General features: G+C 39.2%; 1 protein-coding gene across 1 annotated transcript; it reads left to right on the top strand.

The window, feature by feature from the left end:
* Nucleotides 1-540: 540 nt before the first annotated feature.
* Nucleotides 541-9,066, top strand: LOC134944113 (uncharacterized). The gene is made up of 6 exons (XM_063932683.1): nucleotides 541-994; nucleotides 1,689-1,766; nucleotides 3,338-3,802; nucleotides 3,909-4,097; nucleotides 7,481-7,753; nucleotides 9,059-9,066. The coding sequence occupies exons 1-6, from the start codon at nucleotides 541-543 to the stop codon at nucleotides 9,064-9,066; spliced, it is 1,467 nt and encodes a 488-aa protein (XP_063788753.1).
* The last annotated feature ends 11,802 nt before the right edge of the window (nucleotides 9,067-20,868 follow it).

Consider the following 20,868-nt stretch of genomic DNA (forward strand, 5'->3'; position numbering starts at 1 on the left):
TAATATAATATAAAATATTTCATTAAAGATAAATAAAATGAAAAAAATAAAATAATCTAAAACACGTTGTGATTCACAATGAAGGCAGGAAAGTGATCGTACCCGTATATTTGGTGGGAGCCGCAGGTGTTGAGAAAGCAGAGTACCCCGGGAAAAACCCTGCTATAGGCTCCAGAGTTTTGATTCACAAATGACCGTCCACGTGACCCAAAGCATGCAGAGATTGTCCGTCTTGATTATGGAATAAGGCACAGCATGGCAAATCCAACGCGTTTGTGGACTATGCTGTCCCTTTTTCAAGGTCTATATCAGGTTTGAATAATTTTAACATTGATGGGGAGAAACAGATGGTTTACTACCATCGATGGATGTTTCAAGGCAAGTGAATTATTTGTCATCTAAGTGTCAGTGCATGGCTCCAGATAAATTGAAAACATAATTCTTAAATAATAAATGATTAATCGAAAAAAATTATAGAACATATATATAGAATTATTTTGTAATTCTTTGTATTTATTTTTATTTTATTAGTTTTAAAAAATGGCAGAGGGTGGTAGTAGAAAACGAACCTCACTTACTCAAGATGAAGCTGAAACATCTCACAGTCAGAAGAGTCACAGTGATGCTTCTCATGATGAATATGAATCTCCTGATGAAGGAAGCATCCACAGGGCCCCAAAGTTCACAGATGATGAAACAGACACCCTCATTGACCAAGTTATTCATCATACATGTCAGCTATTTGGTCCCGAAGCTTTTAATGTACACCAGAAATTTAAAAATAATACTTGGGAAGAAATAGCAAAATCTGTGTCTACAGCTCGAGATATACATCGAACTCCTGAAAGCTGCAAAAAGAGACTACGTGACTGTAAGAGGAAGACAAATCATAAAGTAAAGTGTAGAAGAAAACTCCAAAAGGTTTGGGAGAAAAAACTAGAAGAGCACTTTAGAATGGTACAAGATGAAGAGAGGCCAAACACTGGTTCCCAGGGTAACTATTTGACAACCTATAAATATGTATATAAATATATCTAGATAGATAGATAGATATATTGGCGTATTGTCCATGAAAAAGATCATTCCGCCAGATGTGTGTGTGTCTATATCTATATACACACAAACATAGGTGGAGTATCCCATATCCCAATATGTAAAAATAACATAAAAAAATTTAATCCATAAATTTTAATGGGAGAGTAAGATAGTGAAAACATTTTTTTAGGATGGCAAAAGTTAAAAAACTTATTTTAATACACCACATTATAAAGAAAATTGCATAAAAAGACCTTCAGGCTGTGTGTATAATGTGTATATGAAACATAAATTAATTGTGTAAATATACACACACTTTGTTTAATGCACAAAGTATTTTAAAAATTTGTCTAAAATGACCTTACGGGTTTGTGTATAATGTGTAAATTAACCATAAATGCATTCTGTGCTTCAATTTGGATACCATCTCCATGAGATCTCATTATGATATGCAGTTAGTACAAATACTTTCAAATTGTATATCCAAAATAGTACCTGAACCCATCATTTAGGATAAGGTATACTCAATCTGTGTGTGTGTGTGTGTGTGTGTGTGTGTGTGTGTGTGTGTGTGTGTGTGTGTGTGTGTGTGTGTGATATTAAAATGTTTAATAACTGTAATATTTTGATTGTCTTTTTTATATTTGAAAAAGAACTTAAGGGTGCTCAAGAAAAAAATCAAAAGAAAACACATAAGAAACAGCAGAAGAATTTGGAAGAGCAACAGTCAGGTAAAAAAATAAAAACAAAAGTAAAAACGTTACAACTAAACAGTAACAAATGTTAGCAATATTGTATGATGTTATATAGTGAGTTAGATAATAAATAGTTTATGTAAGATATTACTAAATATAGTGCATATGAAAACATATAATGTTAATTTATTTGTTCTATTGAGCCAAAATAAACACTTAGGTCATAATTAAACATCAATGTAATTATTATTTTTTAAAAGTACATATATAATTATTAGCAGAAAAATAGTTCATTGCTAAGTAAATGCTAGTATAATCAAAATAAATAAATTAAATTAAAATCTCTTACTTATGTCTCTCATTTTATCAACGAGATATACCAAAAGTTAACTGATTAGTTTGTAATTGAATATCAAAAATTACACTTATAAAGGACATTCTACGCACGCTGCTGCCGCCAATGGGTAAAAAAGCAGGAGTAAAGGAGAATTATGCCACTCTTTATCAGCCCAATCCTGCTGCTGATGCTACTCTTCTAAATGCTGTAAATGTGTGGACTACAGGCAACCCTCACTATGTTATATATGTAAGATCTCATAACTTATTTTTTACTGGAGGAGGTCATTAGGTAGATAAACATTGATTGGGCTACTAAAGGTCAACATTTATTATGTAGACATGGTCATTAGATCGACATGAGAAATAAGTAGACCTGAGTTTCCAACCTTTTTTAATTTAATTAGTTTTTATTTTTCCTATTTAACGATCCACGTGGACTACAATTGGGAATGGTAACCTGCAAATAATGCAGCGTTAGCTGAGCTAGGCACCTTACACAAAGCACGACAAGCGTAGCTAGCCATGCGAGTTGACGCGGTACACTAATTGGTGTTGAACATCACTTAACGAGGAATACGAGAACCAAAACAGTATTAAAAACCCATGTTGACATTTTTAAATATCTAACTAATTACCCACAACCCTTCTCCATACACTTATGTCTTGTCACTATTCATCTACGCAAGGCCGACAAGTAATGATTTTTACCTGTCACCCCCTTACCGCCCACACAGATAAGTGTTCGAGCTTTGTATTAGACACACATTATTTATTTACAGATTTTTAGTCAAATGTTTACACAGTGTGTTGTAAATTGCTACCTACTTTTCTGAGTTAGCGTGGAACCTAAAAACATACACACATGCGATCTAGTATTTGTGTATATATATATATATATATATATATATATATATATAGCATCTTATTCTAAATTTATAAACATGCCCTCCTACTGTAAAATAACATTTTGCTAGCTATAATGTTTTACCCTATGTTGTAGAAATAAATTAAAAATTGGATTATAAGCAATATTATTGAGCCAAAAAGCCTTTTTTCAGTTCTAATATAATAATAATAATAATAATAATAATAATAATAAATATAATAAAAAAATAAATCTATTAAAAAAAATTACTATAAAAATATAAGTAAATACATTTTGGAGGTATGCTTTACACAGTTTTATAATGCTAGAAATATTGTAATGTATATAAAATATTATGTATTAATATTTATGAAATGTTAAATATACCTATTATTTATTTTAGGTTCCTTTACAAAAATTTCAAGGAAAGTTTCTTTTTCAGAAACAAAAACAGTTATGACAGAAAATGTTCCTTCAACTGCGGATGAACCATCAGTGATGCCACATATTTTAACATTGGACAATCCTTCCATGGTGGCCGAACCATCAATGCTGCATCATGATGTAACAGTGGACCATGCTTCCATGTTGGACCAACCATCAATGCTGCAACATACTTCAACAGTGGATGATACTTCCTTTGTGGCCGAACCATCAATGCTGAAACATTCGGCAAGAGTGGATGATATTTCCATGGTGGACCAACCATCAATGATGCAAGAATATTATTCTTTGGTTCACAGTTCCACTACGGAAGAGACTTCCACGGTAAATGAAACATCCATGAGGCAAGAACGATCGACAATGGATGATCCTTCCACTGAGGATGGAAATTCAACCATGCAAAACCCTTTAATGTTAGATAAAGGTATTTATTTTAATAAATATAAATAAAATTTACAATCATTGATATTCAATATGATTAAAAACTTAGTTTAAGATGAATGGTATTTATCTAACTATTATGTTTGAAGCCATAGAAAGCAACATGGTGCCTGCCACACAGACACAGGATAACATTAATGAGGAGCCTGTATTGCATAGCCAGCAAAGTAATATTGATACAGAAGATACCAACCAGGTGGAATTGAATGCAGAGACTGCACATTCTAGTGTAATTGGCCATGGTCTTCAAGACCAATTCCTGGACTCTACAAATCAAGGTAATTTTATTTAAATGTATAAAACATAATTTTTAATGAGCTCCACTATCAGTAATAGATACTGTATTTTTTTATAACTTGAGTTTTTTGTTCTTCTAACTATAAGTAAAAAATTGTCTGTAAATTGATGTATAAACTATACCTAGAACTTTTTATACACACAGAATGTGAAGTTAGCAGATCACAAACCATTACCCAACAGGAGTCTTTAAAGGAAGCCATGCAGCTAATTAAGAGGAATAGAAATGAAGAAATGAAAAGAATTGAACATCAATTAAATCAGCTGAATAATAATATAGAGATTCTCAACACCACACAAAGACAACAGAATCAAGCACTTGTCACTCTTGCAAATTTTTACGATCATCTTGTTTCATCACAGAATGTGGCAGCAATCAACTGCCAACAGATGCAGCACAGTATAAATCAAATGCTAGCGTGGCAGTATGAGACTATTACCATCACATGCATGATTTCCACTGTCATGCAACTGTTGACAGAAGAAAAACAAAGAATGTCCAGATCAGATAATCCTTCTTGTATATCCAGTGCTACAGCAGGACCCTTTGTATCCAGCTGTACACGTGGAGACTATGTAACCAGCTCTACACACAGAGAGTATGCAACGAGCGCTGCACCTGGAACCTATCTATACACCACTTTACGAGGAGAATCTGTATCCACCCCTGCAGCAGGAACAGATGTATCCACCACTTTACCAGGACCCTATGTATCCACCACTGCAACAGTAACCTCTGTATCCATCACTTTACCAGTATACTCTATATCCACCGCTGCAGCAGGTACCAATGTATCCACCACTTTAACAGGACCATATGTATCCTACACTTTACCAGGACCCTATGTATCCACCACTGCAGCAGGACCCTATCTATCCACTACTTTAACAGGACCCTATGTATCCTCGACATTATCAGGACCCTATGTATCCATACCTGCAACAGGACCCTGTGTATCCTCGACTTTAGCAGGACCCTATGTATCCATCCCTGCAACAAGACCCTATTTATCCACTACTTTAACAGGACCCTATGTATCCTCACCTTTAGCAGGACCCTATGTATCCACCCCTGCAACAGAACCCTATGTATCCACTACTGTAACAGGACCCTATGTATCCTCAACTTTAGCAGGACCCTATGTATCCATCCCTGCACCAAGACACTATGTATCCACTACTTTTACAGGACCCTATGTATCCTCTACTTTAGCAGGACCCTATGTATCCACCACTGCAACACAACCCTATGTATCCACTACTTTAACAGGACCCTATGTATCCTCCACTTTACCAGGACCCTATGTATCCACCACTGCAACACAACCCTATGTATCCACTACTTTAACAGGACCCTATGTATCCTCCACTTTACCAGGACCCTATGTATCCATCCCTGCAACAGGACCCTATGTATCCACTACTTTAACAGGACCCTATGTATCCTCCACTTTAGCAGGACCCTATGTATCCACCATTGCAACAGAACCCTATGTATCCACTACTTTACCAGGACCCTATGTATCCATCCCTGCAACAGGACCCTATGTATCCACTACTTTAACAGGACCCTATGTATCCTCCACTTTACCAGGACCCTATGTATCCATCCCTGCAACAGGACCCTATGTATCCACTACTTTAACAGGACCCTATGTATCCTCCACTTTACCAGGACCCTATGTATACAACACCTTACATGGAGACTATGTATCCACTGCTGATAGAGGACTCTATGTATCCACCACTGCACCAGGGCCCTATTTATTGAAGGCAACACCAGGACACTCAGAATCCACTACTGGACAAATTGCCTCAGAATCCACCGCTGCCTCAGGACCCTCAGAATCCACCGCTGCACCAGGAAAGTATAAATCCACCGCTGCACCTGGACCCTCTGAATACAGCACTGAAAACACAAATTTGAGAACCATAGCTGTAGCATCAGAAGTGCATTCAAGATTGGAATTGGCTTATCGACCTAGATCAAGTTATGATGAGAATATGGATCTTCGAGTAAGATTAGAGCGTGCAAATATTCAAATTCAAAATTGGAAGAGACAGGAAGATAACGATGAGGATGAAGCTTAAATATTAATGGTAATGAATAAATGTATATAGATTGCATTATCAGATAACTAAATATGGTGAGACATATGTGCTATGTTTTTTTTGCAAAATGTCACATAAAAAATGTGCCCTTCAAGATAACAAATGTGCCCTACTCAATGATCATCACCCTGCACTTAAAAAATACTACATATAACACTAACATTTATTATTTTTAATTAGTTTTAGCCATAGGCTTCTTATTCAAATTGCGAGTATGACTCACCAAACTCAATAGGAAACTAAGTTAAGCCAACATTGAGTTTCTATTTTAATTTTGTGTATGGTTTGACAATTTTTAAAAACAACACATCATTTGATTTACTTTGGATACAGTCTTAGCAGAGTGTTATAGGCTACAAGTTTAGACATCACAAGAGTGGAGTATAAGCAAAATGCTGGCATGTAGCATAAAAATCTATTTGTTTTATGTAGAGGACCAGAGCTCTGGAAACATACATGTAGACAAAGTTGCGTGAAATATAAAAGGTAAAAAAAGAGTAAAGACATAAGGAAGAAGAGTGTGAAACAGGATATAATACACTTGTAAATATATGTAGATTTTTTTAAGTTATTTGGACAGAAATCTGGCCCTGAAGAAGGGGATTTTAAACAAAACATGTAGGCAATAAAGGGACACTTTTTGCATCATTGAATACGCCAGTGTGAGTGCAGCCGATTACCTTTCATCTACATAGTCACCTTATGCCAAGCTGACGAGGAGGTCACCGCAGCATATTGCATTTATTGTTTGGAGTCCAGTACAAACTTACACTACATACATATATATATATATATATATATACATACATACATCAAACGTCGGCACTCCAGACTAATAGATTAAACTCATAAATACTGCATTGCTTTGTCAAAGAAATGCATTCTTTCAGAATGTCTTTTATTAGTCAGTAGTGCTGCCATTGGATGGGTATTTTTGGAACATTTTTGGGTTGTTTGTTTGGACATGATCATTTTGTCTGTGCCGTGAAACATAATTTATGATGGAACCCATTACTATAGTGCTTGTATATCTTTAACTTAACCATTGTTAATACCAACGATGGAAAAATCTTCGGTGCACTACTGATCTAGAGTCACAATGAGAAATATATATTGTAATATTTTATTATAATTAGGGTTGTTACCTTTAAACCTTGCATTTCTTTTAAAATGAAGACTACAGTTAAAGATAAGGTGGACAAAAGTATGGAAAATAACTTTCATGAACTTACCTGTTTTACTTAATTTTTAGATATGTCACAAACGGTCTTGGGAGCCAGGGTGAAGGAACTGAAGACAGAGGGATACAGAGTCATCCATGTGTCCTGTTTGAAAAGACAAATCGATAATAGGAATATACTTTCTGAGATACTTCAAGTCGTGCATTCATTTAAATTTTCTAAATATTTTGTTTTGTTTTGTTTTGTTTTGGTTTGTTCATGGTGGGGGGGTTCAGATACTAATATGTTCAAGATAAAAATAGAGAAAATATATGTACAGACACATATTCCATATTACAGTGATTGTTCATGCATATATATATTTTTTATTCTACTAATATCCCAAACAAATTAATGCAAGTTTTGAATTGTTAATAATTTGCATTTGCTTAACAATGTGTTTATATATTGTAATTGTATTTTCAATAATATTTGAATAGATTAACATTCGGAACATATTTGTGTGTTTAATGTACACATTACACAATTTTGCTTTAAAACTCCCCAAATTGTAAATTTTTTATATTGATATATAAAAAATGGTATTTCAGAATGAAAATTATGAAGGTAAGGATGGGATCAGATTAGCAAATATATATGGTTCTTTGATGGCGTAAACCATCTAGCCAGTTGACGCTATCATCATTTCCCATGTTTCCCTCAAATACATACACGTGTATGTATTTCCCACATATTGCGTCATTTAAGTTTTAGGGTGCTGTAAGTATGAGGAATAATAAAAAACAAATAAGTTAACATAGTATTTTCAATCAATAAAACTTTTATTTTATAAAGTGTGAACTTTGAAAAGGTTAACATATTATAACTGGTAATAGATTTATAAATAAATCTAGAAAAAAAAATATTGTATATCTTTCTATAATAAAGATTAATAAGAATAATATCACCGCATCAGATTATGTTATGTAGGATCAAGATGGTTTTCATATTCTTTGTTGTGGATTCATTGTGGATCAAGTTTCTTTTCCTGTATTGAAAAAAAAGTAATACACTGTGTGCACAAACAATGATGATTCAATAAAAAAATATATAAAAATAAGCATTTTTTTCGTGTTTTCAATATAATAATGTAAAAATAAACAATCCTTTTTTTTGTCATATTTGTTAATCTAAGAGTAATCATTTTTTATTTTCCAATAAGGGAAAAAATATGTCAGCTTTAATACCCAAACATTGTGAGATATTACACTGTTACATTCGTATTGTATAATTTTCTTATTGTAATATATTTTGGTAAATATACACAGTTTCGGAAGAAGATGGGGAAATACTATTGCCATCCGAACCTGACAGTGTTTATATTAATGATGGATAAAAATTAAGAACATTTTATTTTTGTTATTGTTTCAAAAAATTCAAGAGGAAAATATGAAATATATTTCTGTCATAACAATATAGTTAAATATGATATTTTTTCTAATAAATATATTCACTTTACTAATATTTTATTGTTATGTCATATTAACAATAGAGAGTGGATCCTTACTAGGCATTTCAAAAGTTTGAGATATGGTCCTGTGTAGTAATATATATATTAGTGTATAGGTAAAGCAAATATGTTAATTTTAGATATGTTAATATTTTTAAAGGTACATGATTCCAGGATTCATGTTAGAAGTACAATTGTGTTTAGAATTATAATTACATCAAAAAAAGTAATGAATATAAAAATGAAGATATGGATATCAGACATATCAAAGGTCATAAGAGTTAACAAGATTATATAAGAAATAAATTATAAATATTATTTAATATATTTTATATGTTTTCTTAAGAGCTGATTAAAGTACGTAAACAGGCTAAATATAAAAATGCGAGAAACAGTTTCAATAGGTATAGTTACCACAAAACCAAATAATGAGGAGGCCAATTCTTCGGATTGCAGATGATTGGAAGGGCAAACAAGATAACTAGTTTAGGTAATAAAAAAATAATTATTAACAATGTAAATATTAAACTATTAGATTAGAATAGATGATTAAGGTACATAAATAGAGGACAAATTATCTACATCAAATTGTTGGAAAATACATATTACCTGGAAACAAAGTAATAAGGAGAAAAATTCTTCTTTGGCTTGCAGACGATGATTGGGAGGTCAGAACAGTTAACTAATTAAAAAAAATGGTATAAATAAATTAGCACTGCAGAAAAGTTAATAAATGTTTTGATTAGTTGATATGCACTTTGAAATTGTATTCAATTTATAGAGCAATATTAAGGGGGGTACTCATGGAGAGATCCATGGCTAAAATCTAAGCAATCTGACTAGATTGATTAGATTTTCTGCACAGATCACTCGTGTGTAGCCCCCTCTGCGATAGCGATGCGCGGTCACGAACATCGCTATCACCGCTGCTAGATTGAGCCTGCATGCAGACCATTACAGTTATATAAATTTAGAGTTAGTGTCTACTATACTATATTGACATTTGTGTGCTAATACATTCTTTATAATTTAAATAAATAATAAAATTTCAGGGAAGGGGGTATTGCTTGTTTGAGAGGTGAGGTGTAACAATGTAAGATTGTTATTAACCAATCATAATATTTATTATGTAACATGCACAAGAAACCATTACAAATGTAATTAATACCTATCAGTGTTTTGCATTTTTACAGTTTATACATAAATTAGAATAATTATTATTGTGTTAAAAACAGTTATTTCATAAGGATAAGGCCAGGATAACACAGCATGTGTCTAAATGAGCTATGGAACCACAGCATCCAGCATGCCCTTAAACTTTTTTTTTATTATAGTAATGCCAACACTGTGGCAGTTCATGCTGGGTAGTTTAGTTATACAGAAGTTGGTGAGACAAAGGTTGCCTAACCATTACCTAGTCCATGGATTCCATCGGCATTTGAAATACACATCCCAGCAAGCATGGACAACATTTTTAAATATAATAAAAGCAAACCTGTGAGAGTGCATGCTGGGATGTTTCTTTCAACAGCAAATGGAGAACCACAGCATGTCCACCCGGAATTAGGCAAATAAAAGAATCTAACCGTTGCAGTAAAACTAGGATTGCCAAAATGCTGCAACAAAAAATATATATATTTTTTTTTACATATAGAAAATATTGTAAATCTGTTTGATAAACCATATAATTGTTTTAATTGATGAATATTAATAAAATTTATGTTAAACATAATGAAGGGAAACTTTAACAAAAACATTACATGGGTACAACTGTGCTAAACTGAAATGGGAAACCATTATATTTTAAACTTTTTAAATATAGCTAGAGAATTTTGATTGATGTATATTTTAGAATGGAAAACAGAATGTAGAAAATACTTGAATAATAGTTCATTTCTAACATTATAAAAATTCTACTTACCAGTAATGATAGCATCCCGAAATTCAATATGTGAAAAGTGTTTTTTTTTTTTATGGTATTTAAAATGATTGAAAGTCAACTAATGAAAAATAAACCATAGGAAATATGCAACTTAACTTTAAAATGAAAAAATAACAATGTTTAGAATTATTTTTAAAGTTACTCCAACTTGAGATGGAAGGCAATGAAATTTAGAAATTCCATCAAATCTATGAAACCAAGTTGTGCAAAACATTTCTGTAGTGCATCTTCTCGAGCAGTATTTTCACGTTTGGTGGGTGTTCGGGCAACATTAAAGGTTACTTTTTCAATGAGCTTGGTGGTCATTTGTTGCTCCTTGTGAAGATAGGAGATAAGTTTGTAGACTCCAAACTTTTTCTCTCCAAGGAGAATATTCCATCTCCTGTGCCATCCTTCCAACTTATTTTGGGTCCTTGGAATCCCACCAACCATATTGTCATGCACTGACCACATGCATGGTGGAAACAGTGGGGGAGATCTGTTTTGACTTCTGGTTCGTTCTCTAAGCCGGCCCAATATATATGTCTCCTCAAAATAAGTTACTAATGGAGCAGCATAAGGAGGCATTTCTGATTTTAATTGTTCAAATGCAGCAGGGATTTCGTCTGCTGGGAGGAAGGAAAGTGCCTGAAGGTTCCTAAGTTTCATAGCAAATCCATGATCACGTCCATATTGTACAGATAAGCCACATGATTGAATTTTTCGCCAAATATTTTGACCTAAATGGAACAAGCAACACTTATGTGTGCTACTAGGAAAAACTTGTTTAGCTGCTTGTATTGCAGCATTCTCAAAATCGGTCAAAATGTAAAGAGGAGAAAATTGAATATCATATTCCTGTGCATAATCCTGTAGGTCTTCTAAAAAACGGATATAACAAACCTCACTTTTGCTACTAAGCAATCCATAGACCAGTGGGACGAAGCGTTGCGTACTGTCATCTGTGCCAACCATAGCATGAATTGAGTATATTTGTCTAAATAGGGTTGGACACGTTTTGAAAGTGCCATCCATTACCCAATACGGTGCCTCATGAAGCTTCCGCAAGTTAGCTTCTGTACTGAATAATAGTGTCCTTTCGTTGTGGAAAGTACTGTCCTTTCCAAGAAATTTTATCCCATCAATGTATTCCAAATTATGTGGGATATCAATATCATCGAGTGTGGTTGGCTCAGGTGGGCAATCCGCTCTCCTTACCCTTTTCACAAGTTTACGGAGGGATTCACTGTTAGGAAGACAGGCAGCACTGGTAGACGGCATTTGGGCAGTAACCGCTTGAATTATTACAGATGGTGGATCATTGGTATCCCTTGCACGTTGCTTTATTGATGCCTTGGCAATGGCAACATCTGTTTTTTCAGCCTTCGGAGTATGAGTATGTTCTCCATGAGTATTAAGTTGGTGCTGTCCTGCAACAATGGTCGTCTTTGCAAAACATGAACAAGGGCCGGTCTTCCTCTCTGTGCAGTGCCAATAGATGACATCACCACGCTGCTTGTTTTTTGCCAAAAGATATCCGTCTATGTTTAAGAGCATTCCTCTTGTAGAAGGAACCAAACGACATGAAGGTTCATCAGCCATAGTTGAAGAAATACAAATGAGTACTTGATTTGAAGGCTGGATGAATGTTGATTATGTAGACCTGAGCAAAGAGTAACTCTTTATAGGATTTTTAAGAGGGAGGAGAGTTAAAATATATTCAAATGTAACCAATGACCAAAACTTTACATTTAAATAAGTGGGAGGGTTAAATTTAACAAATATTTTTTTATTGAAAGACGTAGGGATATTGATTGGATTTAAATAACAAACTTTTATTAGGATACATACCTATACTAGTATAAAATATAAAATATTTATACTTAGAGAGGTGTGTCAAGAATATATGGAGAGTGCCGTCATACGATTGTTCATGGTCTGGAATGAGACTTGTAGCGACATGCAATAGAAATAACTTTGTGGGTGCCAGAGTCTCATTAGAGGCACATAAAGGGGTACAGGGGGGGGGTTATGAGAAGAATGGGAGTGTGCGTTCAGAAATAGAGGGGTGCGCAGGGAGGTGGGCTAGTGTACCATGCAGGGAATGATTGACGGCAGTGGGTAAAGGCTTGGGGGAGATTGGCGGTCAGCCTTGGACTTGTAGTTCCACGCATAAGAAGAGAGTCGGGCGGCTGAAGCTATTAGCGGGGGTAGCGTCTAATGCAAGACGCCTGATGGGGTGCAGGGGGGGGAGAGAAGAATAGGAGTGTGCGTGCAGAAATAGAGGGGTGCGCAGGGAGGGGGGGGCTAATGTACCATGCAGGGAAAGATTGACGGCAGTGGTTAAAGGCTTGGGGGAGATTGGCGGTCAGCCTTGGACTTGTAGTTCCACGCATAAGAGGAGAGTCGGGCGGCTGAAGCTATTAGCGGGGGTAGCGTTTAATGCAAGACGCCTGATGGGGTGCAGGGGGGGGGAGAGAAGAATAAGCGTGTGCGTCCAGAAATAGAGGGGTGCGCAGGGAGGGGGGGCTAGTGTACCATGTAGTGTACCATGCAAGGAATGATTGACGGCAGTGGGTAAAGGCTTGGGGGAGATTGGCGGTCAGCCTTGGACTTGTAGTTCAATGCTTTAGAGGAGGGTATTTGATTTGGAAATTAGCGGAGGAAGCTTGTCATTCTGGATGGATTGGGGGGGTGTAAATTTGGGAAGGGTGATGACTTCAATGAGGGTGCATAGAATAGTCTGGGGGGGGGGTTTGTTATTTGGAGTTTGAAAACAACACGCACCCAACATGTTCTTGGGTGCGTGATCATTCAAAGGTTTTGACAGGAGAGACATGGGGTCTGGAGGAGACAATAAGATAAGTGGTGAACTTTATGTGACTCGGATTAGTATGGTGTTTGGATGTAAGAGACTTGGAGTCTACAGATAGGCGTGTACGGGAGACATAAACATGATTTAATTTGTTTAGTATGGGTGCGCAGGGAGGCGGGGTCTAGTGTACCATGCAGGGAATGATTGATGGCAGTGGGTAAAGGCTTGGGGGAGATTGGCGGTCAGCCTTGGACTTGTAGTTCCACGCATAAGAGGAGGGTCGGGCGGCTGAAGCTATTAGCGGGAGTAGCGTCTAATGCAAGACGCCTGATGGGGTGCAGGGGGGGGAGAGAAGAATAGGAGTGTGCGTCCAGAAATAGAGGGGTGCGCAGGGAGGTGGGGCTAGTGTACCATGCAGGGAATGATTGACGGCAGTGGGTAAAGGCTTGGGGGAGATTGGTGGTCTGCCTTGGACTTGTAGTTCCACGCATAAGAGGAGAGTCGGGCGGCTGAAGCTATTAGGGGGGGGTAGCGTCTAATGCAAGACGCCTGATGGCGTGCAGGGGGGGGGGTGAAGAGAAGAATAGGAGTGTGCGTGCAGAAATAGAGGGGTGCGCAGGGAGGGGGGGGCTAGTGTACCATGCAGGGAATGATTGACGGCAGTGGGTAAAGGCTTGGGGGAGATTGGCGGTCAGCCTTGGACTTGTAGTTCCACGCATAAGAAGAGAGTCGGGCGGCTGAAGCTATTAGCGGGGGTAGCGTCTAATGCAAGACGCCTGATGGGGTGCAGGGGGGGGGGAGAGAAGAATAGGAGTGTGCGTGCAGAAATAGAGGGGTGCGCAGGGAGGGGGGGGCTAATGTACCATGCAGGGAAAGATTGACGGCAGTGGTTAAAGGCTTGGGGGAGATTGGCGGTCAGCCTTGGACTTGTAGTTCCACGCATAAGAGGAGAGTCGGGCGGCTGAAGCTATTAGCGGGGGTAGCGTTTAATGCAAGACGCCTGATGGGGTGCAGGGGGGGGGGGAGAGAAGAATAAGCGTGTGCGTCCAGAAATAGAGGGGTGCGCAGGGAGGGGGGGCTAGTGTACCATGTAGTGTACCATGCAAGGAATGATTGACGGCAGTGGGTAAAGGCTTGGGGGAGATTGGCGGTCAGCCTTGGACTTGTAGTTCAATGCTTTAGAGGAGGGTATTTGATTTGGAAATTAGCGGAGGAAGCTTGTCATTCTGGATGGATTGGGGGGGGTGTAAATTTGGGAAGGGTGATGACTTCAATGAGGGTGCATAGAATAGTCTGGGGGGGGGGGTTTGTTATTTGGAGTTTGAAAACAACACGCACCCAACATGTTCTTGGGTGCGTGATCATTCAAAGGTTTTGACAGGAGAGACATGGGGTCTGGAGGAGACAATAAGATAAGTGGTGAACTTTATGTGACTCGGATTAGTATGGTGTTTGGATGTAAGAGACTTGGAGTCTACAGATAGGCGTGTACGGGAGACATAAACATGATTTAATTTGTTTAGTATGGGTGCGCAGGGAGGCGGGGTCTAGTGTACCATGCAGGGAATGATTGATGGCAGTGGGTAAAGGCTTGGGGGAGATTGGCGGTCAGCCTTGGACTTGTAGTTCCACGCATAAGAGGAGGGTCGGGCGGCTGAAGCTATTAGCGGGAGTAGCGTCTAATGCAAGACGCCTGATGGGGTGCAGGGGGGGGAGAGAAGAATAGGAGTGTGCGTCCAGAAATAGAGGGGTGCGCAGGGAGGTGGGGCTAGTGTACCATGCAGGGAATGATTGACGGCAGTGGGTAAAGGCTTGGGGGAGATTGGTGGTCTGCCTTGGACTTGTAGTTCCACGCATAAGAGGAGAGTCGGGCGGCTGAAGCTATTAGGGGGGGTAGCGTCTAATGCAAGACGCCTGATGGCGTGCAGGGGGGGGGGTGAAGAGAAGAATAGGAGTGTGCGTGCAGAAATAGAGGGGTGCGCAGGGAGGGGGGGCTAGTGTACCATGCAGGGAATGATTGACGGCAGTGGGTAAAGGCTTGGGGCAGATTGGCGGTCAGCCTTGGACTTGTAGTTCCACGCATAAGAAGAGAGTCGGGCGGCTGAAGCTATTAGCGGGGGTAGCGTCTAATGCAAGACGCCTGATGGGGTGCAGGGGGGGGGGTGAAGAGAAGAATAGGAATGTGCGTGCAGAAATAGAGGGGTGTGCAGGGAGGGGGGGGCTAATGTACCATGCAGGGAAAGATTGACGGCAGTGGGTAAAGGCTTGGGGGAGATTGGCGGTCAGCCTTGGACTTGTAGTTCCACGCATAAGAGGAGAGTCGGGCGGCTGAAGCTATTAGGGGGGGTAGCGTCTAATGCAAGACGCCTGATGGGGTGCAGGGGGGGGGGTGAAGAGAAGAATAGGAGTGTGCGTGCAGAAATAGAGGGGTGCGCAAGGAGGGGGGGCTAGTGTACCATGCAGGGAATGATTGACGGCAGTGGGTAAAGGCTTGGGGGAGATTGGCGGTCAGCCTTGGACTTGTAGTTCCACGCATAAGAAGAGAGTCGGGCGGCTGAAGCTATTAGCGGGGGTAGCGTCTAATGCAAGACGCCTGATGGGGTGCAGGGGGGGGGGGGGTGAAGAGAAGAATAGGAGTGTGCGTGCAGAAATAGAGGGGTGCGCAGGGAGGGGGGGGCTAGTGTACCATGCAGGGAACGATTGACGGCAGTGGGTAAAGGCTTGGGGGAGATTGGCGGTCAGCCTTGGACTTGTAGTTCCACGCATAAGAGGAGAGTCGGGCGGCTGAAGCTATTAGCGGGGGTAGCGTCTAATGCAAGACGCCTGATGGGGTGCAGGGGGGGGAGAGAAGAATAAGCGTGTGCGTCCAGAAATAGAGGGGTGCGCAGGGAGGGGGGGCTAGTGTACCATGTAGTGTACCATGCAGGGAATGATTGACGGCAGTGGGTAAAAGCTTGGGGGAGATTGGCGGTCAGCCTTGGACTTGTAGTTCAATGCTTTAGAGGAGGGTATTTGATTTGGAAATTAGCGGAGGAAGCTTGTCATTCTGGATGGATTGGGGGGGGTGTAAATTTGGGAAGGGTGATGACTTCAATGAGGGTGCATAGAATAGTCTGGGGGGGGGTTTGTTATTTGGAGTTTGAAAATAACACGCACCCAACATGTTCTTGGGTGCGTGATCATTCAAAGGTTTTGACAGGAGAGACATGGGGTCTGGAGGAGACAATAAGATAAGTGGTGAACTTAATGTGACTCGGATTAGTATGGTGTTTGGATGTAAGAGACTTGGAGTCTACAGATAGGGGTGTACGGGAGACATAAACATGATTTAATTTGTTTAGTATGGGTGCGCAGGGAGGCGGGGTCTAGTATACCATGCAGGGAATGATTGACGGCAGTGGGTAAAGGCTTGGGGGAGATTGGCGGTCAGCCTTGGACTTGTAGTTCCACGCATAAGAGGAGAGTCGGGCGGCTGAAGCTATTAGCGGGGGTAGCGTCTAATGCAAGACGCCTGATGGGGTGCAGGGGGGGGGGTGAAGAGAAGAATAGGAGTGTGCATGCAGAAATAGAGGGGTGCGCAGGGAGGGGGGCGCTAGTGTACCATGCAGGGAAAGATTGACGGCAGTGGGTAAAGGCTTGGGGGAGATTGGCAGTCAGCCTTGGACTTGTAGTTCCACGCATAAGAGGAGAGTCGGGCGGCTGAAGCTATTAGCGGGGGTAGCGTCTAATGCAAGACGCCTGATGGGGTGCAGGGGGGGGGGTGAAGAGAAGAATAGGAGTGTGCGTGCAGAAATAGAGGGGTGCGCAGGGAGGGCGGTACTAGTGTACCATGCAGGGAAAGATTGACGGCAGTGGGTAAAGGCTTGGGGGAGATTGGCGGTCAGCCTTGGACTTGTAGTTCCATGCAGTAGAGGAGAGTCGGGCGGCTGAAGCTATTAGCGGGGGTAACGTCTTATTCAGGAGGAATTTGGAAGGGTTGTAGGGGGGGTCATGACTGTATTGTCGAAATATTGGTAGGTCTATTATTGTTATGTCGATGTATATTTTGTCGATCTGTTTGCTGTCTGTTTTAATGTTGTCGACCTTTATGTTTGTCTATCTTACGGTGTGTCTGATCCACGTGATGTCTATTATTGTTGTGTCAATCTGTTTGCTGTCTGTTTTAATGTTGTCGACCTTTATGTTTGTCTATATTACGGTATGTGTGATCCACGTGATGTCTATTATTGTTGTGTCGATCTGTTTGTTGTCTGTTTTAATGTTGTCGACCTTTATGTTGTGTCGATGTATATTTTGTCGATCAGTTTGATGTCTGTTTTAATGTTGTCGACCTTTATGTTGGTCTGTCTTATGGTGTGTCTGATTCACGTGATGTCTATTATTGTTGTGTCGATGTATATTTTGTCGATCTGTTTGTTGTCTGTGTTTCATGTTGTCTAGCTTTGTGTTTGTCGATGACTGTATTGTCGATCTATTGGTTTGTATATATGTTTAGTGTCGATCTGTTGGAATGTCTATATGTTTGTTGTCGATGATTGTAATGTCTGTGATATTTCCGTTCGATGTTTTCTTTTGTCTGTGAACATGTTGTCGATGTTGTCATGTGTCTATGTTGTGTTTGTCGGTGTTGTTTTGTTGTCGGATATGCTGTTGCCGACCTATTGTTGTTGTTGTCGATGTAATGTTTGTCGACCTTTTAGTGTTGTCGATCAAGTTATGTTCGATTAGAGGTTGTCGATGTCTTGGTTGTTGGTCTTTGCTGGTTCGATAAGCCGTCCGGATACCGTTTGCCCTGTGTGGTGCAGGGGTACACTCGCCTGTGCTGCACATTATTATAATAGCTCCAAATAAAAGGGATATTATTATCCAAATTAATTTTACAGGTTTTGCCATGTGTGTGTGTGATTTAGGGGTACACTCTCCTGGGCCACCAATATTGTGCGTGTATTACATCTGGGCAAATTCTAGCACGTCCCATGTTGTTTGTGCCGCACACTTGTGTCGCTTAGTCACACAGCTACCTCATTGCACCTTTATTTCTTCTTTGCATAATGTGCTGTTTGGGGCCTAGTTTTTTAAGTGCCATCCTGTCTGGAACTGCAATGCCACTTCTAGAAAGGCCAGGAGTTTGTGCCGCACACTTACATATTAACATACATAGTAATTGAGGTTGAAAAGAAGCAAAATGCCCATCGTGTTCAACCTGTATTTTGTATTAAGTTGAGTTGACTTTACTGTACCTGCTAAATAATGTTTTATGACTAGTTAACAACTACAATCATGTTACACCCGGATTAACAACATCAATATGTTAAATGTTGTAACCTTGGATATCCTTTTAAATCAGAAATTCATCCAATCCCCTTTTAAATGCATTTAAAGAGTCCACCATTACCACCTTCCCTGGCATAGAATTCCAAATCCTTACTGCCCTAACAGTGAAGAACCCTTTCCTCTGTTGCATACAGAATTTTCTCTCCTCCAGACTCAGCGAGTTCCCACGTGTCCTAAACAGAGTTCTTTTAATAAATAATTCCTCTGATAACTCTTTGTAGTGCCCCTTTACATATTTGAAGACATTAATAATGTCTCCTCTTAGACGCCTCTTTTCCAGTGTATACATATTCAACCTAGTAAGCCTTTCCTCGTAATCCAGTCCCTCTAGCCCTTTAATCAATTTAGTAGCACGCCTTTGAACCCTTTTGAGTTCACCATTATCTTTTTTATAGTGGTGCCCAAAACTGAACACAATTTTCCAGGTGCGGATGTACTGTACCAATGATTTGTACAGTGGCAGGATTACATCCTCGTCCCTTGTCTCAATTCCCTGTTTTATGCACGCTAGCACCTTACTTGCCTTCTTTACTGCTCTTTGACATTGTATACAGTTATTAAGCTTATTATCAATGAGTATCCCCAAATCTTTTTCCAAAACTGTTACCCCTAGACTTTCCCCGTTTAATATGTAGGATGCAAGTTTGTTTTTAGTCCCGAAATGCATAACCTTGCATTTTTCTATATTGAACCTCATTCTCCATTTAAACGTCCAGATTTCAAGTTTAGATAAGTCATTCTTCAGAGACTCCACTTCTATATCCGAATTAATTACACTACACAATTTAGTATCATCTGCAAAGATTGACACTGTGCATTTTAGGCCTATTTCTAGGTCATTGATAAATATGTTGAACAGTAATGGCCCGAGTACGGACCCCTGTGGTATTCCGCTGACTACTGGTGTCCAGCTTGAGGACTTTCCGTTGACCACTACTCGCTGTACCCTGTTGTCCAGCCAGTTACTTATCCATGTACAGTTTTTCCTAGGCCAAGCTCTTTTAATTTGATGATTAGTCTCCTGTGAGGCACTGTATCGAAGGCTTTTGCAAAATCTAAGTAGACCACATCCACTGTTTTTCCTTGGTCAAGATTGTCGCTCACTTCCTCGTAGAAGTTAATTAAGTTAGTTTGACATGTTCTGTCCCTCATAAACCCAAGCTGGTTCTTGCTAATAATCTTAGTGGTCTGCAGATACTCCTGTATGCTATCCCTTAGAATTCCTTCCAATATTTTCCCCACTATAAATGTCAAACTAACCGGTCTGTAGTTACCCAGATAATTTTTGGATCCCTTTTTAAATAATGGCACTACCTCTGCTATACGCCAATCCTTCGGTACCATGCCAGATCTAATTGAACTATTGAAAATCAAGTATAGGGGTCTTGCTAGTTGTGACCTAAGCTCCATAAGAACCCTCAGATGAAGTCCGTCCGGGCCAGGTGATTTATTAATCTTTATTTTGCGTAATCTCTCCTTGACTACTTCTTCACTTAAACAAGTATCTAACCACGAATCCTTACTGTCACTATCGCTATGCACTACTCCCACTGTCAGTTCTTCTCTTGTGAACACTGATGAAAAAAAATTGTTTAGTATTTCTGCTTTTGATTCGTCATCATTTAACAACACTCCAAATTCATCTTTTATTGGACCTATGTTCTCCTTTTTTAACCTTTTACTGTTTATGTATTAAAAAAAAATTTAGGATTGGTTTTGCTCTGTAGCAATTTGCTTTTCGTTTTCAATTTTATCTGCTCTTATTGCATTTTTTGCATCTTTTATTGCATTCTTTGTAGTACTGGAATGTTCCTCCTTTCAATTAGATTTAAATGCTTTGAAAGCACACTTATTTTTATCGATTTCAGCCTTGACCTTCTTGTTAAGCCATATCGGTTTG

Source organism: Pseudophryne corroboree, chromosome 7 (genome assembly GCF_028390025.1).
Source record: "Pseudophryne corroboree isolate aPseCor3 chromosome 7, aPseCor3.hap2, whole genome shotgun sequence".
Lineage (NCBI taxonomy): Eukaryota > Metazoa > Chordata > Amphibia > Anura > Myobatrachidae > Pseudophryne > Pseudophryne corroboree.

Bases quoted from the DNA above. Each gene is read 5' to 3' on its own strand.
- LOC134944113 (XM_063932683.1), top strand. From the start codon at position 541: ATGGCAGAGGGTGGTAGTAGAAAACGAACCTCACTTACTCAAGATGAA. The intron at 995-1,688 runs GTAACTATTTGA...TATTTGAAAAAG, and splicing joins GCCAAACACTGGTTCCCAGG to AACTTAAGGGTGCTCAAGAA. The intron at 1,767-3,337 runs GTAAAAAAATAA...TATTTATTTTAG, and splicing joins TTTGGAAGAGCAACAGTCAG to GTTCCTTTACAAAAATTTCA.